This window comes from Catharus ustulatus, chromosome 1 (genome assembly GCF_009819885.2).
Source record: "Catharus ustulatus isolate bCatUst1 chromosome 1, bCatUst1.pri.v2, whole genome shotgun sequence".
Taxonomy (NCBI): domain Eukaryota; kingdom Metazoa; phylum Chordata; class Aves; order Passeriformes; family Turdidae; genus Catharus; species Catharus ustulatus.
In genome coordinates this window covers 85,570,149-85,590,667 of record NC_046221.1, presented here as the reverse complement: position 1 = coordinate 85,590,667, position 20,519 = coordinate 85,570,149, and the positions used below count along the sequence as shown (strand labels likewise).

The following is a 20,519-nucleotide window of genomic DNA, read 5'->3' as shown; positions in this document are numbered from 1 at the left end:
GGAATACAAGGAAATGTTGTGCCTTTCTGAAATGAGGAGTATCAGCTATCCTTAGGGTGCTCATTATGAAAGTCTGCATTGAGAATTAAGTGCACAGGATCCCAGTGGAAACACTCAGGGGCTAATGAACTTTCATAATTTGACCAGAATTGCATGCTTTGGGTTTTTTTTTTTATTGAAAAAACTATGTAATGACACATATTAGGAAGGCCTACTTACCTGAGAGTATTAAATAATTGCTTATCAGAATAGTGCATTATGCTTCACAAATATAGCATGGCTTCACAACACTAAAGATTTTTTTGACATCATGGGTCTGCTTTTAATGCCAGTTCTTAGAACTTCCGATTCTAAATTTACCCTTTGATTAGACATGCATGTTTCTAATTAAGCTCAACCTGTCCATTCTTCTTTGAAGAGATTAAAGTCAGAGTCCCCCAAGACTCCTGAGGCTCTGTGCAATAATTTACTTGTTCTTGGTAAAGGCAATAGAAGTCAGAAGTGAAAAATAAGTGCAATAAGCTGCCAAGCTTGTCAGAAATACTTTCAACCAAAAATACATACTAGTAAATCTATAAAATCTGTAAGGGACTATCATGTTTTTTATGGCAGAAAAAGAGAAATTGGTGTTGCCTGTCTCCCACGCATTCAACTATAGGATGCTGTAAGCTATCAGTAAAACGAATGTATATGTAGTAGTCAATCTTTGAGGTCTGTGGGAGACTACAGTCCCCTTTTTTCCCCTAGAATGGGCCAAACTTTATGGTCTGAAAATTACACATAGTTGAGAAGCATCTGGAATTAACCTAGTGATTTGTAAGCAGGACTGCCAAGCCTGTTACTCAAAATCCTTCTGTTGGGAAGGTTAACACAGTTAAATGTCAGAAGTAAAAAAAACCAGAAGCCAACAGCCTTCTGTTTCTTTAATTGTAATGAAAATTTTGAGAATATATTCTATATTTTTGACATTTATAAAGAAGAGATGCACAATCACACTTCCAAGTTTCGCCCTGTACCATCAGATGACATACATCAGCATTGCAGTGGAAATCCACATATAAAATTGCATTATTCTTGTAACTCAGGCTTCAAAACCATTTTCAGCAAGAATTCCACGACTCGTCAATTACTGGCAACCTCCTTCATTAAAACACAAACTTTTTAAAATACCCAGAACTTTTTTGTTCTAGTCACTGCATTTCTAAGCACACTAGGTCAGACGAGGTTAGGCACTGAACTGAAGGTTCAGGTTACCATCATGTGGTGATCAAGGGTACAGGTGCTTTATCAGAAGTACTCAGAAAGTATCAAATACGATTAATCATTTTGTTAACATTTTTAAAATGCTCACAGACTAACCTAGATTTTGATTTGTAAGAATTCACTAGATATACTACTCTGTATTTAGTGCCTACACTTTTTAGGAGCCTCAACTCCAACTTTCCATGAAACTTCAATTTCTTGATCACACAGAATCTCACCTACTGTAGTATCACACCATGCACAAACTAGATGGTGCATTAGGCATGTTCAAAAGTTGTCCTGAAGCTTGGCTGGCATAAGAAATCTGAGAAAGTGATGGTGTTATGAATGCCTCCAAGTATCTGCTTATTTAAAGAACTAACTCTACAAATTCTGGTGTACACAACAACAACAAGGTTTGTACAGGCAAGATTTACATGTTTAATCCCGAGGCATTTCCATTGCCGAAAACCTTGTTATTTCCTTAGATAACCATTCTCTGACCTAGCCTTCTGCCTTCTCACTCTGCTTTTCACTGAATATGAACATCCATATCTAATGTCATGACATTTTTCACGCAAAAAAAAGAGCATGAAAAAGCTTTTGCCTTCCCATATGCCAAACAGGTAATGCAACAGTCAACCTCTAGCCAAGATGAGGTATTATTTTTGAGCAAGTAAATTTGACTGGAACAACAACTTGCTTTCAAAGAAACTGATTGCTATCCAGTCAACATGCCAGGATTTGATTAATTTATGCCATCCTCAGAAAAGTTACACTCTTTGTTCACATAAATCTAAAATAATGTATATATTAAAAAAAACCCCAAAACAACAACAACAAAAAACCACAACACAAAGCCACACACAGATCAGATAGCTAGAAACACATAAATTCATGAATTTCAGAATTTTGGGGTAAAACTGTAAAGAAAAACTAAAAAGTTCACATGTTCTGCTTATAACATCCAGTGCATGTTTTCTTGCCTTTCAGATACTCAGCTTCAAAAATTGTAGAACTCTCCTGGGAAGCAGGAATTAAAATACCTTGAAACTCATTGTCTGGAGCCTTGAGTTACCTCTCAGACCATCCTTGCTAGTCACCTTTCCAAACTGCTTGCTGGTTCTGATGGAAAGCATATACTTTTACAGGATGAAGATTACAATCTATGATCATCCTAGTGGAGCTAAAAGGTACAGCAATTTTCTACCACCAGACTGAAACTTATTTCTAATTACTTTCCCAAGCATTTTAGTAATTTGAATGAAACTATCTCATATAAATCTGATATAAATGAATGTGTAAGGGTTAAGTCTTATTCAGTGGATTTAAAACAATCAAGAATTCCATCAGAATATACATTTACATTACCTGTTTATTTCATTTGGCTCCCTTCAAAAGTTCAGCCTTAAAGGAATATTTGGCTACCTAATTGAATAAAAGTTGGAGAATGTATGTAATCATGTCTGAAAAAAGATGTTTATGTTACATTAAGCAGGCAAATTTAAGTTACATTATCATTTTCCAAAATTAATTACCTTGACCAAATGAAGGTTGCTGTACTCTGAAGATTTTTGGGAGATGAAGAAATCAATTGTAAATTTGGCAAGGAAAAAAGAGTGGAAGATGAAAACATCAAAAACATAGGAGGGGAAAATGTAAAATACCTCCCTACAGAATGTTTCATGTAAAGCCCCTTTGAGTCTCAGATGTTTTTGATTTTGGATACTACAAGTCAAACTCGACATATTTGTGGCTTCTTGTAATTAATTAAAACAAGTGGAAAATAATAGTTTATTATATAGTAGAATTATTATGATTAACACAATAAACCAAAACAAAATGTGACATCAAACATGGTTATTTTATATATGAATTTTAGAAAGTTAACACCATTTTGGCAGCTCTGAGAAGTACAATGAGAAGTACAAAGTTTTAAAGTTTCATTAGAAACCTAGGGGGTTTCTTGGGGGAATTTAGACTGGGTATAATTTTTTTTGTATGTTTGTTTTGGGGTTTTTTTTTTTTTTCAGAAGTTTCAATAAAATAGGTAGCAACCAAAAGGACAAGATAATATGTTCTGTTCCATGCTTTATGTTTCTTGAAGTTATTGCTTATTACTATAATAGAATTTTGCAAAGTACAATAGGCAGATTAAGAGCCAGTAGGATGCACTAGAAGTTATCATGCCAAGAGCAATTTAAACAAATATAAAATGCTTGCTCTCATAGATAATGAAATGTTTCTTTGTTTCTTAGTTCAAGACTAAACTGGCAGTTTATATAAGAAAAATATCTATTAACGTGTCAACTGGTTTACATACAAACACATACCATATTTCCTTTTCAATATTATTGAAGTTAAATTTTGTCCAGCATAATGCCAGACAATCTGGTCAGGCAATCTGTTTTTACAACCCATTCACTACACAAAGTTAGTACACCTCAAGGGGATAGAAGAAATTGTTTCAGTCTTTCATGCTGCATTCAGACTTCTTTCCAGGTGAGCCTAACTACCAAGGAGTCATTTAGCCAAAGGGTTGTGGTGGTTTTGCAGTGTGTGAGCAGAGGACTACTTACCTGTCCTGCATGGAAACTTCCTATTCATATGAGAGAAAATACTTTTACCACCGTGTCCTGGTTGGAAAGGTCAGAAATACGTTTTTCTTAGTATAATATTTTCTGTCATGACAAGAGCAGTCTCTTCTTTAAGAGCAAATGTGGTTTAGTCCTATTTGGGAGTCATTCTTTCACTTAAGAAATAAATGTTCCATATTTAAAACTGCTGCCTCTATTAAGATCTATTGTTTACTAGTATATTAGTAATAATTCTGCTACTAACTTAATATTGTGCACTTAAATAAGCATTTAAAATTCATCCTCTAATAAGATCTTACTGAGAACTTCAAAGAGAAAAAAACAATCACTTTCATTTTTGTCAAACTTCAGCTGTAACTTCAAATATCAAACTCTTCAGGACTTACAAGCACAATCAATAAGCATCAAAACCACAGGTCCTTATTTAAGTGAAGAGTATTCTAATAAAGCATTTTCCTTATCTTGCTAATACTCCTGAAAACAGTTGCTTCTAGGATAGAAACATATGCTTGTAATCCTAACAAAGATATGCTGGAATTTCCACAAGTGATCGGCTCTAAAAATCATATCACACTGAACCATGAAATAGAAAATGTATCTGAAATTTAGTGCAAAATTTAACACTCATGAGTTCCGCTGATTCTGTTATCTGCTCCATTTACATGCCAATCTACACCTCTACCTAAAAAGGCTTTTCTTAAAATCCTTAAAATAAACTACTCCATCACTTCCTTTGTAGCATAAGTTGATTTTACACATGTCTTCAGCAACAGATACTCAACACCATAGTCATTAAATTGATACCATCCATCAGCAAAGGTAAATTATGCAAATCAGAATTATGCAAAAACCTTTTTTTAGTTGCTACTGTTTCTATTTTGTGCAGCTGTCCATTAGAGTTCATTATGTGATGAAATTATCTTGGCATTGTTATCAAAAAAACCCCCAGCAAAAGTCAGAGGCTTGTGTCACTGATGAGCTATTTATTGCTTTTAACATCTATTAAGGCACCTGGCAAACACAACTCAAGCATTGTAGCTGGAGCTCTTTCCCAAAAGCATCTTTCTTACAATCCACAAAAAGTCCTGCAACTGGCATTTGGAAATAAATACTTTGCTTCCTACTAGCAGCTTTGGGGGCATTTCCCTCCATACATATACATAGCACAGCCCGTTACTCCTTTTTTTTTTCCCAAGCCTCTCTTATATAACAGACTGCAAAAACCATTTCTGAACAACGTGATCAAGATGTGATCTCCTCTTTTGGAACTACAACATTCAACATAATCACATTCAACCCAGTCCCAAGCTATTAATCAACTCCTTACTAATGATGATGATCGATCGCAAGTTCTCGGCAGTTTTGCAGCTGATAGTCAGGCAAGGCTCCCAAAGGATCATGTCATTCACAGACCAAAATCAGACAGCTTCACCAGCTCGGCTCAGAAATTAGTCTTACAGGGGTATTTGATCATCGTATAATGTTTTGCTTAAATATCACAGTCTTCCTAGGTGGTTTGGGTTTAGTGTTGGGGCTCCTCCCCAGATAACCTGTGTAAGGGCAATAAAAGCCCTAAAGCCACTTGAGTCTCAGAGGCCCACAAGTAGGATATACAGCAGCTTTCTCTGGAGACCTGCCCTTAACCCCTTTGTGCCATATCATTTATACACTGGCCAACTAACTAGGCTGTCTGAAAAAGATAAACCCAGCCTACATGAGTTACATAATCAGTTTATTTTTTTTTAAGACAGGATGAATGTATCCTGAAGTACAGAATGATAAAGATTTTTTCCCTCTCTTCATTTTGCAAAAGACACAACACACTTACATAAACTCCATGTAATTCTGGGTTGTCCTCTGTCTTGAGGTACGTAAGTCTTGACGTACCCTATGGAGAGGTTTGCTACAAAGCAGAGCTCAGGCTGACTCACTGTTTTCACTTTACATATAGCTACCTAAAAAGACTTTGAAAATAAACCTATAATGTGAAGTTTTTACTTTAGCCTGTTATTGCCAATAAAAATGCATACATGTTTTAAGGGGCACAGATATCAGTTACTACAGCCACTAAAGTTTAGAGCTGGGGGTTCAATAAGCGAGCCTGTTTATTTCTAAATATTTCTTCCAAGTTGTGGATTTTTGTAATCTGTAACGCATAGGGTTAATCGTGACACCTTGAATCCAAACAAAGCACACTCTAACAAAGTATAAGAAAATGTAACTGCACAAGATACTGTATTAGACTCTTCCCTATATTCGTCCTTCCAGTCCCTCCCGGAGAAATTTAACATGGTTTCTAAAATTATCCCTCTTACGGGTTTTTTCATTTTTCTCCAAGATCCCCGGCCAGATGAATTTGTGTATTACATGTACTGCCTGTGCCGCTGCACCTCCTTCCTCTGTGGTGACTTGATTCAGCTGAAGCTACGATTTGACCGATCGATGCAAGCACATTACACACCAGAATAAGAGTAAGGTAAGGGTAAAGGAAAGAAAAGCATCTCTCCTTTCAGCCATTAAATATAGATCAACGAAACACCACAGCGCACATCGCGGCTCCCCTCCCCACCCCCTCCGCCCGCTCCTCGAGCGCAGGATTTCGCAGACGGGGGCTTCAAAGGAAGAACACACACCCCACACACCCCTCCGCACACACAGACACACGCACAGACTTACACGCGCAGCACAGACACACAGAAACGCGCAGCAGCCGTCGCTCGGAGCCGCCCCAGGGCGCGGGCTCCGCGCAGGGCCGGGCGCTGCCCCCGCCCGCGGGTCCCCGGGCCCCTTCATCTTCTTCCTCCTCCTCCTCCTTCTCCCTGGCCCATGACTTCACCGCCGTAACGAGCACATTAGTGCAGGGCGTCGGGAGACACGGTGCCGCGGATGCCCTACATAAGCAACGACTAACGTAGAAAGAAAGGAAGGAAAGCGATGGAGGGGGGAGGCCCGGGAGAAAGAACCAGGAGGAAATAAGGCACTTTGTTACCTTTCGGCTGAGGGCACAAGCGCCGCTCCTCGCAGCCCAGCCCAGCCCGGCTGCCTCGCCGGGGAGCAGCGCAGGACCCCGCACCAAGAAGAAATATCACGCAGGCGGGAAGGGTGTGTGGGGGGGAGGGGGACGGACCTGGCACCATTACGGTGCCTGTCGTACTCACCGATCGGCGCCGATTCAGTCTGCTTGCTCCCAAACATATACCAAAACCCAACAGCAAATCCTCAGTCCGCTAAGCGAGAATGAAGGGGGGCAGCGGCGGGGGGGGGCGAGCGACGGCTCCGGGCTTCACCGCAAGGTCCTGACCTTGCCCAGCTGCAGCATCCTCGGCTTGCCCCCCCCCAGGGCGTGCGTGTGCGCCCGTGTGCGCCCGTGTGTCCCTGTGTCCGTGTGAGCGCGCCGATCCGGCTCCGAGGGGCTCGGCCGCAGGACAGCTGCCCGCTGGCTGCCGGGGCGAGGAGGGCTCGGCATCCACCGCCCCGGCGCTGGGGCGAGGCGCGGGGCCGCTGCGGCGGCGGCGGCTGGGGCAGGCTGCGCCGCGGCGCCGTAGCGCAGCGCGCCGGGCGGGCGCACCGGCCGCGGGATGTGGCCGAAGGAGACACAGCCGCCGCCGCAGCATCTGCCGCCGCCGCGCTCCCGCCCGCCCTGCCTCCCTCCCTCCCGCCTGCCTCCGCCCCTCCCTGCCCGTCCCCTCCCCAGCAGAGCGCGCCCGCCGCGGCCGAGCAGCCGTCGCTGGGGGGGAGACAGCGGGGCGGGCGGCCCCGCTACCGATGAGGCGCCGCCGCCTGTGCCGGGCGGGGCTGAGGTAGGGCCGGGCCGGGTCCCACAGCCCCGCCGTAGAGGGGCGCGTCCCCGTGTTCCCCCAAACCCCCGCGGATGGGGGGCTCTGATTTACTGGGAAAGAGGCAGGCAGGGCCGAGGGCACAGGTGTGGCAACGCACCCTGGGGCGGGGGTCGTCTGTGTGGAGCAGCCCCTCGGCAGTGACCGCAGTTCCTGCTGCCATGGGCTGGGAACTTGAGGTCTGCCAGCCAGAACGGTGACGGCAACAGGGAAGCCGGAGCTCGTTCCCCGTCTCCTGTCTTCCTCGGGTCTCTCTTCCCATGCTTTGGGCAACCTAGGTGGACATCCTACCATGTTTTCAGAAGTCTTCTTGCGAGCAAATAGGGGAAGGAATATGGAAGTCGTGTTTTACTCCGGCGCACGCTTAACCCTTCGTTGAGAAACTTGTGCGGAATGCAATTGCAGCACTCACCTGAAAGTTGCCACTCCACGGCTGCTTTCACCTCGCTGCTCGGAGTTTGGGTACCTGAACAAAACCACCCAGTTTTTTGGGGTTGTTGCCCGGGGTAACCTCTGCTAGTTCACGCTCGCAACGGGCTGAACATGAGCGCGGCGCTGGGGACCAGGCCAGGCGCCCGGGCAGCGCTACAGCCTACCGTCATTCGCTGCCCGACCGCGGTGTCCCAGCCCCTGCCCCGCAGGGATGGACGGACCCCGGTGTCCCCGGGCCCCAGGGGCGGCCAGGCGGGCCGATCCCGCGGGACACGGCGCTCCCATCCATCCTTCCCGCACCCCTCCAGCCCCGCACCGCCGCGCCGGGTGAGTCCTGCGGGGTCCCGCAGCCCCTCGGTGCTGCGGCCGGGCTGAGCGAGGCGGCAGCGGTACGGGCCGGCCGCCACCGGGCTGCACGGCGACTCGCTGCTGCCACCTCTCGCTTGGCCTTCTCGCAGCTTCCCCGAGCTCTGCTGCGAGCAGGAGATTCACCTGCCGGAAGATCCCACTTCTCACACACGGATGATTGCGGTGGCTACCCCTCCCTTAATGTCACGGAAGGGCCGGGGGCTATGTCTTCCCAGTGCCAGAATGCCTTGTTTTAGGCCCGAGATCACTTTTCGGGGGGCGGGGGGGTTTATTTCCATATTTATTGGACCTTATAGATGACTAGCATGTGTGCTTTCCCTGGCTTAGGCAAAGGGGGCCCATCCACCTGTGACAAAATCAGTAAGTTATAGCTGAGGGTGATTCAGCCTGGCAGCACCCCTCAATGCCAATCTAGACCTTGCCCAACTACTAGGACTTGTGAGAAGAGCACCTCTGGGCTCAAATTTAGAGTAAGCCCAAAACCTCACTGTCAGGTTCTGGTCTTGTTGCCTACTGAGTTGTGACTCTAGAGGGGAGCTTGCTTGTGGCAGGAGAGTGGCCAACCCAGTCTTGGCTCCAGTAGAGAAGTGATCAAGTAGCCCATTGGCTAGTTTTGGTTGGACCAAAAGTTCGTTTCGTCTCCTAAGTGCAAGACCTTGGGTTTGTGATTCCCAGCCTGAGACAGACATCTAATTCTAGACTGAAAGTTGTGGATTACTCATCAGTTACCTAGAGTCGCTGTCTTACAGTTAAACTTCAAGATGTACTTGATAATAAAATTACTGGGTATCATAGTATGGCATAGATATGACATAGCATTATGTGATCCACCTTCTGCAGCCCAGCCTTTTTTTCAGATCTTTCTGTCAGTAAAAGTAAAGAAGATTGAAATACCAGAAGTAGGCTGTGTTCTCCTTCCATTCCCATGTCCTTCTTCCTCAAATATTCCCATGAAATAGGGATGTTTCATGGCCGTGGGGACCGTACACATCTGACCTAATTGTAGGATAAGCAGTGTGTGCTAGTGAAGAATGAACCTAAGACATTTGATTCTCCCCACACTGCAAAGGTTACCCAGCTGGCTATACTGATCTGAGTAGTTAGTGTGGAAGCTGTCATCCTGGAAGTTAAATATAGTAACAATAAAGAGATATATAATAATGTAGAACCTCTGTAGGGAAAGGCCTGGAGGCAGAAGGGTTTTCGGAAGAATCTGGGAGATGTCTGGAATCTGTTTTTCTCTCACAAGGTTTCCTCTTTTCACATCACAGTTTGTCATGAGAGGGATTTAATCTTAAGATGCTGCAAGATTCAAAAAGCTTCTCCTTTTCCTGTTGCTCTCCTCCCCTGATTCTCCCTGCATCACATTTTCAATGTTCCCTGATACCAGGTAAGGTCAGAGAAGGGGCCAGGACCAAGACCTACTTATGGATATGGAGAAATGTAACAAGGGAATTAAATCAGAGTTTCAATAGGACTTTTTACTGTTGTTGCTGCTGTCACAGAGGAATGAGGGAGATCAGTGAGGGGTAAGAATGTGAAAAGCAGTGGGATCCACTTCTGGAAGAGGTTGCCCCATCTACAGTAGGTGCTGTCTGCCAACTTCATTCTCAGTGACTAAACCTCTTCTTCTGACAAGCCAAAAGCATATGTAGGTGGAAGCTGTTCACTTTTTTAGTTAAGTCCCAGACTCCTCAGATATAGACAGTCTGTTTTCTCAGGCTTCTCAGATCTGTACCTAGAAGTGGTGTATCTATTGTTATCTCTGATTAACTTCCCTGAGGATTTGTTTGAGTTGGAGTTTTTTATTTTTTCCTTGAAAAAGATGGAAAAAGAAAAGGAAATTATATCAAGGCAGATATTTTCTAGCATGGGAACTATAAAAGCATCTTAGCCATTTATATTTGCCTGTTAGATTTACAGAGGTTCTTGAGGCTTCCAATTTCTATTTGGTCAAAGTAATGGCAAGTAAAAACTTCAGAAAGCAGAAAGAAAGAATTAGTAAATTGAATAGAATTTGCAGATAATTAGTCCTCCAAATTAGCATTAAAATATTTTTCAAGTCTAGGCTCATGGGTTCCATCTTGGAATAGCTGGTTGCCAATGAGAATTTTCCATCCCTCTAACTAAAAATATATTTTTTTCTTTGTGAAAAATTTCATTACAAGGTAAAGGATGAAGCTAGCAGTGGAGGAACCTAAGGAAAAGTGCATGGATGAGTCATCTAAAATATGGGATACCTAGACACTAGTTGTGTCTGCATGTTCTGTCTCAACATAAATCATATTTATTTTTCGTTCCATCCTTCTTGGAACAGAGTTTCGAAGCTATTGGAAGAAATTGGAAAGCTCTTTTGATTTTCTTTACAATTATATTTAAATTTAAATGTGTATTTCATATGAAGATTGTTGAGATCCTCTGTCATGGTCCAGGCCCAGCAACTTCTTTTGTCATGCTGAAGTCAATGGGAACTTTCCATGCTAAAATTGTAACTGAAGTGAAACTAGGTACATGTAATAGTTTATTGTTTCAGACAATCTTTAGCAAATATGTAATAAAATTGGGAAAACTTCTTTTTGCCCTTTTAATAAACTGAAAAAATCAACCAAGCATGAGTAGTTTTTCAAGTTTAGAGATGTGTTTGGAATAAGTTCTTGCAATTACTGTCTTATCATTTTCTAAGAAATATTTCAAGGTAAAATTATTTAAAGAAGTTGACAACATCCATTGAAATACTTTTCAGATAAGAAAGAGCATATTTCTTGAGTCACAAAGCATGGTGTCTTAACGAAACTAAGCTGGTAGTGAATTCAAGTAATTGGTCCAAATCTCTTTTGACTTTGATGTGATCTATAAAAAGTCAACTCATCATTGATATATCGTAATACTCTATGTATTTTCAATGTCTTCTAAATTGTTGCACAATATTATATAAGAACATAGTACCCGTAAATCCTGGGATGAGGATGATTTTCTATGCCACAATGATGACATGACAAGAGAAGGTTTGCATGATTGTATTTGCATAAGCTTACATTCTGATCTCATGAAAATATTTTTTAAACAGAAGTCTCCTAAAGAAATATAAGACATTTTCAATTCTGAGGCACAGCTGGCTTTGACTCAGTCTGATTATGAGTAAATTATTGTTGAAGTGCTAAGCTTGACTGGCAATAGGAAAATACAATTGAATTTGTAGTACCTGCAGATTTTGTAAATGAATCTGTATTTGCATTGGGAGAGCTGGTTTTTATGTACTGAAGACAGCTCACATCCCTAGGACCTGACTGAGATTTTCTTATTCCCAGCTTCATCCACTGATGACCAGATAGGCAGTGATGAGCAAAATCTCCCTGAAACACCTGTATTAAAATATTTTTGGACCTACTTTACTTAAAAAATAATTGTAAAAACTATTGTTTAGTGAATAGCTGCCATTAGTTTCCTAAACAATTGGGTGTTTTGAGCTTGTCAGATTTTCTCATGAAATGATACGAAAGGTTAAAAATTCAATTGAATTCAATTGAATGCGTGTCAGTCACGATCAATCAGAGCTTCTATTTAAGGTATAGTACGGGATTCTTTATATATATATACATATAACATTTTTAATAATAAAACTTTGTCTAAATGCTCCTGATTAATGAGCTAGTTGGAGTTTTAGTAAACTTCAAAGAAAAACATAGGGAAAATTTTAAGAGGGTAACAGACAATGTAGCTACATTTTCCTATCAATTAAACAGATCTGATTTAAAGAGGGGTTGGATGTTTCGTTTGTGGGGGTAATTTTGTCTTTTGGTATATCGTCATTTGGAAGATGGAAGGCAGGAAATTGAAATGAAAATTAACGTAGTGTAAAAGCTGTTGTTTTCAGCATCCAGTAAAACAAAGTTTGCTGTTATAAATTCATATGCCTTGTACATTAATAGGCTGTACAAGGAGCTGAACGTTCTAAAATAATTTGTAAATCCAAATCCCATGAAAGAAAGTAATTTCATTCTGTCTTCTCGCCACCCAGTATTACTAGCAGTATGGTGTCAACTCAGCTGCAAATTATAATCTAAGGATTGGTTATCTGTGGCTGTTCAAAACATTTTTATCCTCATTGCTGTCAACTGAAATGCCAAGCCGTTCTCAGAATGCATCCTTTAATACATTTACATCTATAAAACAATTTAGGATTAAGGTAGAACACTTACAAAACTATATTGTACTTTTAGATTCTTTTTTCTCTTCTCTGTAGTTATATATGGAATAAGTCCATCTAAACAAAAAAGACCATCCTCCAAAGAGTCAGGCAGAAATCTTGCCATGGATTCAGAAAATTATGTTGTTTGAATAAAAGTTAGTGAAACCTTGTTACAATGATTGTCCTTTTATTTAATCCATTTATATCTGAGTTTTACTTTCACAGTGTAAAAGACTGTCAGAGTTGAAGGAACCAGTAGATAGATTATCTAGTCAGGCCTCATATTGTGTAAGACTGAGATATTACCTACCCTGAAGGCAAAATTAATGACTTGGCATTATGGAATTTTGGAATGCTGGGTCATTTTCTAATCTGTGCTCTATTATATTTAGTCAGTATCACAAAAGATGAAGCTAGTTTTACTTCACGGTTATACTCCATAAACATCATGCTCCAAAAGTAACACACATTTACCTTTTCCAACTGTGTGATTTTAATTTTCTGGAGAGTATTGGTGTGTTTTAGCAGTGCTCAGGAGAGCTTCTCGTTGAACACTTTTTCAGAACCTTACTCTAAATTTAATTTGATAGTTTCACCAAAAACTCTTGTGAAAACCCACACCTCTGAAGCCCCATGGGTATACAACTGTAAGCAAGGACAATTTACAAGAATTGTCTTCTTATGTGGCACGCATATGACTGTTTTAGTGTTCAGGGAAACACATGGTAATATTCCCCATACCTGAAGTTTCTTGGGTATGCCACTGGTGCGTTCAAAATGTTTCCCCCACCAGTGCACCAAGGCTGAAGTCACAGATGGGGGCTAACTGGAGAGCACTGATGGCAGTGTGGGCACAAGGTTCTCCAGCATATCCTGTACATTGTGAGGCCCGAAATACTTCATTCCCTTTTGTTTCTCAGCTGAACTATTCTGCACTTCAGAGTTGTGAAGCAGATTGCCTTACACTTCGAACTGATAATTCTCTCAGTCAGGCCTCAGTTAATCTCACAAAAAAGTTGGACTGTGTCAGATCATATGATTCATGCCTACTACCCAGTTTGACCACTTTTTGCTACAAGCCATCTTGCATAATTCGCTGTCTCTGGTCCTGCACATGATTTGTGGAGAGGTGTGTATGTCATCATCCCATAGACCTTTCAGTAGCAAGATTACTTGCTACAAACTAAGTTGTTTAGAATGAATAATTTTCAGCAGTGAACGAGGACCAGTTGCTGCAGCTTAAATGGTGATTCACATAAGAGTTGAAATGCTGACTGTGCAATGGATGAGTACAATACTTAACTTTTCCTTTGAAAGTTTACAACATTATGTTTTTTTATCTGGGAAATCAGATTTTTGCAATGATGTTTTAAAAATGGAAATAGTGAAAAAATCTGTGACACAACATCTAAACAATTATGAATTGTTCAGCTTGCTACCATTCTTAAAATCTGTTGCTGTCACATGTTCTTTGTGATAGTTTTCAGCACATCTTTTAAGTGCCTCAAGAAAACATGTGGTGCACAAGGGACAGGATATATTTTTCCTCATTTCCTGTTCTACTCCTGGTCTTTCAATTTCAGGGTAAAAGATTTTGAAGGAAAACTTGAGTTCCTTACCCTATGCTTTTTCAGCAGAAAAACTAACTGCTATTTTCATGTAATCCTGTTATGTAAATCTCTGTGTTACTGCACACCTGACCTCCCTTGTGATATTTTTAACTTCATGGAAAACAGAAAGATATGTTTTATCAGCCTTAAAACCACCTACTAAAATTACAAAGAAAAAGATAACTGTTTAGTATTTTCTTACCTTTTATGAAAGAAGAAATAAATGAAAGAAATAAGCTGTGAATTTGTACCAATTCTAAGAGAGAAATAAGATGTTTTATGATCCTAATGTAAAAATTTTTATTATCATTATTATGCTTTATCAAGTATTTATTAAAAATGCATTTATATAAATTTATGTAGTCAGTAATTTTTGCTAAATTTTGAAATTTCCATAACTTCTTCTGTGGCTGTGCACTATGAAAATAGCTGTAGTTGTTCAAAAGTAACATAGTCAGTTCCAGCATCAGTCCTTTTGGAGAGACACTGAAGGTCTGCTGTGACAGCTCTGATGAGCTCAACAGCCAGAATCCTTTTAAAGGGGTAAAGCCTTTTAACTGAGTTACAGAAAATCTTTGACATTTTCCATGTCAACTCTGTCCCTAAAGTAAGTTACTACTGTCGTATACAGAGTTCAGATGGCAAATCTTCTTCTTTTTCACTCTAGGATATCAGTTTAGGAATTTGTATTAGATTCAGTGACCTTTGGTTATATTTATGCTATTTGTGATGCCTGAGACATTTTTCAGCTGTTATAAAGCACCTGAGAATGGTACTGTGATTTTGGAAGTTTGAACATATTTTGTAGAAAAATACAGGTGAGCAACTGTCCATCTTCGGATTGATTTTTTCTGTTGCTTATTCTAATGAGTGATTGACAGTGTAGTTGCCAACTTAACCTAATACTGGATCAAGCAATTGTGTGACACGGAGTAGGCTTTCATCTTGATACACTTTGCATGAATTTTATGGCTAGACTGTCCTTCCACTTTGTTGAAGTAGCTGTTTCTTGAAAAAAAAAAAAGATTAAACCACAAAACAAAATGTAAGAGATGTCAATATGCTGTTATTTTAGTAGTACATAGTGGCTGACTCCCCACACTTTTCAAACGCTACAGTTTTTGTTTTCATACACAGAGCTCAAAAAAAAAAAAAAAAGAATAATAGAATCACAGAATGTTACAGGATCATCTAGTCCCAGCCCTCTGCCATTCACCTACCAATAGACCAGGTTGCTCAAGGCTTTATCCAACCTGGCCTTGAACACTTCCAGAGATGATGCATCCAAAGTTTCTCTGGGCAATCTGCTTCAGCAAAAAATTTCTTCCTAATATCTAATGTGAATTTCCCATTTCATTTTGTACTCATTACTCCATGCCTCTTTATAGAATGCATTGTGTGTTTTTAATGGCAAACATTAGTTTCAACAATTTGTGAATTTTATCCTTCACTTTGGTTTCATGTGTAGAACTCAGTGTATTACAGTGAGGAAAAATACTTTGATCTGTAAAAGATATTTAACCAGTGGTTGTTTAGAGACTTGTCCTTCAGATATAATATTGCATTAGTCTATTATAAAAAAAGTGATCTGGAATTTTTACAGACCTAATAGCAATCTCAAGATTGTCACAGTCATAGGGATAGCAGACAATTTGTGTGTTTAATATGTATGTGATATGAGGTGGTCATTACAACAGTATATGTCAGTATGTGTTTGTCAGTCTTCCAGAGCAAGGGAGAAGGCTCTTCCACTTCTATATCAAATGTTCCTCCTTTGCCCTTGATTTCTTGTCTCTACATCTGTGATCACCTGATTTCAATGTTATTGTCTATCTCAGCCAACTCTATCAACCTTTGTTTTTAATCCCCTAATATCCTGTAGTTAGTTTCATCCATTGCTTTAAAGCCTCTTAAAGATTCTGAAAATGTTTGTTCTTTTCTGAGAGACCTGTGACACTCTTTCTCCCACTCTGCACCCTTTATCTGTTACAAAAAGCTGATGGAACCTCTCCAAGGCCTTGAGTGATTTTTTTCAGTTGTGTTCCCTCAATCTGTGAGCTGGTAGATCTGGTTATAGATATTGTCTCTGTTATCTCTTTTTCCTGAGGGCTGTATATCGAGGTGGAGTTTATTACTTTTTCTTCTTGTTTTTTTTCAATAATATTTTTTACAAATGTCCTTACATTACAAATGTCACATGTCCTTTGTATTTCACACAGCTTTTACTTTCCACCTATTGTTACAGTATTATCAATAATAACAAAATGTTTGAGCAACTGGAGCTCATCTTCTTAGGAGAAGTGATGTAAATGAAAAACCTAAGCCAGTTCTTTTTGTTCAAGTCATTTATTAAAAGGATTCTGAAGATAACATCACCTGGTACTCTTTCAAGAAGCACAACGTGCTTTTTGCAGACTGAAGAGAGCAACAGCTACAAAAAATTACAGTAGTTTCACGAATACAAGCCGCACGGATTATAAGCCGCACCCCCGGTGCCTCGACAATGTTGCTGTCTTTGTCAATAGATAAGCCGCACCCCGAATATTAGCCGCACTTTCGTTCGTCGCGAGAATCCGTGCGCAGCTTTCACAAATTGGCCAATTAGTAACAGGATCGCGGCATAGCGGGCTTTACTGGCTCGGGGCGGGGCCAGGCAGGCTCGGCCCACTTATGGTTGCCGACGGGGCCGGGTGGCCCAGCTCAGCGCCACGGCTCGGCGGGGCTGGCCGGGTGGTACTGCCGCCGCTGCCGGGCTCGCTGGCCCCCCTCTCCCGTCAGCACCGCCCCGCTGCCGCGTTCCCTAGCCCCGCCGGCGGGCTCGCCGGCCGCGGCGAGCCGCGTTCCCCAGCCCCGCCGCCGGGCTTGCCGGCCGCGGCGCGCCGCCTTCCCTAGCCCCGCCGGCGGGCTCGCCGGCCGCGGCGCGCCACCTTCCCTAGCCCCGCCGGCGGGCTCGCCGGCCGCGGCGCGCCGCCTTCCCTAGCCCCGCCGCCGGGTTCGCCGGCCGCGGCGCGTTCCCTAGCCCCGCCGGCGGGCTCGCCGGCCGCCCCCTCCCGTCTGCACCGCCGCCGCGTTTCCTCGCCCTGGTCGGCACTGCAGGCCCCCGCACCGCCAGGCTCCCCGACGCTGCTGGCCCCAATTCTGCTGGGCTTCCCCCGCTGCCAGGCAGCCCCACCCGTCGGCCTTCCTGCTTCTGCCATGCTCCCCTGCACTGCTAGCCCCAGTTCTCCCGGGCTCCCCCGCCCTGCTGGCTCAGGCTCTGCCGCCCTCCCTGCTCCGCCCTGCTGGCTCAGGCTCTGCCGCCCACCCCCCACACTGCTGGCCCCGCCTCTGCCAGGCTTTCCCACCTCTGCCGGGGCCGGCCGGGCTCCAGCTTGGCTTGGGGCTGCCCCGGGCTCTCACTTCCGTGTTGGCAGCTTTTAGAATTTTGTTAATAGATTAGCCGCCCCGGAATATTAGCCGCACTTCCGGGTTTCCACCAAAATTTTGGTCAAATTGGTGCGGCTTGTATTCGTGAAATTACTGTACTTTGATTTTTACAAAGTATTTTACTGTTAGAAGAAATGCACTGACATTAAAAGAAAAACACCCCTGATAGCAACAAATAACTAGCCACTTGAATTATATAATAATTTAACATGAAGACTCAAAAACAACTCCAGTCCTGCAGGCTTTTCAAATACCCAATAATCTTCAGATCTTTTAGGGCTGCTTTGACAGCTTTTTTACAACAGCAGCAGAGATGGTCTGCATATTCTGCACAGAACTCCCACTATTCAGCAAAAACTGATAAGCCAAAATGTTTTAGCTGCCAACCTCTACTTTTCCCAGGGTATCTTCTTGAGCTCTTTCTAGGTAATTTCCCTGCTCTAGTGCCTTATGTGAGAACTTACTCATGTGACTTCATTTCACTTAATATTTTGTAGCTGTGAATCAGAAGTCATTGAAAAAAGCTCAGTTTTCAATATTTTTTTTCCTGCAGAAGGAGAATACTTGAAGAATATAAACCATAATGTGAAGGAAAAAAGTCCAAAGGAACTGGACAAAATCGTCTCAATTTTGAATGATTAAAAAAATTTTTACCTGTTGTAGACAGCCTATCAAGATATTCCATGTACTTCAACCCCTTCCCAGAGGGAGTTTACCCCTTCTTGTTGTGTTTCCAAGTGACACAAACCAGACCTGTACTCACCTTAAGGTGTTCAGACTTCTAAATGATCCATGAATTTGATAGACTTCTTTAATCTAGAGCTCTAGGCAGTAAAAGAGTGGGGATGTGGGAGTTTGACCCATTTTGGCCTTTCCAAGAGTTGTGTTAGGAAAGCATCCTACATTCTAGCAATAGGAAAATAAATAAATGTATAAAAATGGCTTCTGAATAGGCATAGTCTTTTATAGCCTACAAACCTTTAAAAGTCCTGTGAAAAGAATTGGTATTGCATATTGCATAGTATAATACAAAAAAGAACATCCTCCTGGAAATTTGTGATGATTTTATTTATTGCAGATTCCTAAGAATTCACAGATTGAAGTAATTTCCTTCTATATTTGATCCTCACATGCTGAGCCAGCCAGCTAATCTAGAGATCAAATATGCACCAGGTCTACTGCAGGTACATTTTGAAAAATTCAGGTAAAGAATGGTTGCTTCTGGAGGCAATAGTAAAGAAGAATTATTGTCTAAGTAACTATAGTTTTCTGGCATGGTTTACCTATAGAGTGGACATAATCCTTTTCTGAAGTGTATTTAATACTATTAAATTCTTCAAATTAGATTTTACCTTACCTAAAATTTTCAGTGTACATAGCTGATATTAAATTTTCTCCTTTTTGCTTTGTGTATGGAGAACAGGACTAGGTAACAGGTGCACACAGAGGGCTTAAAACTTTCAAAAAGTGATCCTCTGAGAGTAACATTTTCATGCTTACACAGTTTATTTCTTCCCATAGGACTGACTTCTAACAGGTTGCTTTTCATCTTTTACTCGCACAACTGCACACTGAATTTCTCACCATTTATTGTTTTTTTTTTTAATTGTGGGATCATTTCTGCAATTTATCAAAGTAATTTAAAATTCTATGTTTCAGCAAGCTTGCAGTCTCACCTGATTTTCCATCATCTGTGTGTTTAATAAGCTTGTTTTTACTTTACTATCCAATTCATTAATGACAAGATTTAAGTGGAAACAGATTCTGAGCATACCTCTTCTACTGTGGGCAGTAATTCATTGACAAATACCTTTCTGATTACAGGTTTCCAGCAAGATTTATACCACGATGTATCAGATTTACCCAGATCATCTGTAATAAATTTTATCTACATCATGTCTCCCTAACCTACTTATAGAGCATCATGTAGGACACCATTAAAAGTTTTTATTATTCTTGTGATGTGAAACACATTTCTATGTTCCCGTGTTTCCATTTTATCTACAAGTTTCATTATCCCGCTGTAAGACAAAATTATATTGATTTGACACACTTAATGTTTTTTACAAATCCACATTAATTGCTATCAATCCTGTAATCATTCAGTCTGTTTACTTGGAACTGGTTTCGTTACTTGTATTAAAGTTACTCAGGGTCCACAATGAAGCTGAAAAATCTGCAAAATCCCCATTAAGTTGTCCATCTCAATTCTTTTTACTGTTCCTAGTGTTAGTCTGCATTTAGGCCACCTCCTGATCCTATACATTTTCAAAAATAACTCTCAATGGATGTGTTCATTTCAACCATTTCAATAAATGTTTAAAAATTAAACATAACAGGACATCTGATTTCCAAACATTTATTTCACATAAATGTATTCACACCTCTTTTCTCCTTGTTCTAGGCTAAGATCTTGTCCCACTGTCATGATGTAATCAATTGTGATAGCCAGGATAATAGATGTGGAATTTTGGAAAGGCAAGTTTCAGAAATGGCACAAAATGTGTGGGTTTTCTTCACAGCTGGGTAGTGAGCAGGGATTTTTTCCTACTCTTCTGCTAACAAACTGTGCATATGTTGTGGGGATATGCCTTGTGAGTTTCATGGGGTTTATACTTTGGTCTTTCGTTGACATATGCTCACCTATGTTATTTTGTGTTAATCTTTAGCAACTTGATTTTGTCCTCACTTCCTGGATTCCTCTTTCGCTTGAAGTAAGGGAAGAAGTCATTAGTTACATCGATCACTTCTGATCCTTCCCCTTCACTGCGCTACAAGATTGTGTGAAAATATGACTGTGGTTTAAAAATCATGTGCA

The 20,519-nt window shown here is 41.4% G+C and overlaps 1 protein-coding gene and 1 long non-coding RNA gene across 2 annotated transcripts in view; one reads left to right on the top strand and one right to left on the bottom strand.

The window, feature by feature from the left end:
* The window catches only part of CTNND2 (catenin delta 2), a 667,983-nt gene extending 662,729 nt beyond the window's left edge, over window positions 1-5,254 (bottom strand). The window contains 1 exon segment of the mRNA XM_033064576.2: window positions 5,167-5,254. Coding sequence (XP_032920467.1) covers window positions 5,167-5,239 — 73 coding nt within the window. The 5' untranslated portion in view covers window positions 5,240-5,254.
* A 974-nt stretch (window positions 5,255-6,228) lies between these two features.
* On the top strand, window positions 6,229-20,206 carry LOC116998623. The gene is made up of 3 exons (XR_004418438.1): window positions 6,229-6,315; window positions 18,780-18,905; window positions 20,106-20,206. It is a non-coding gene; the product is annotated as an uncharacterized LOC116998623 (long non-coding RNA).
* Window positions 20,207-20,519: the final 313 nt, after the last annotated feature.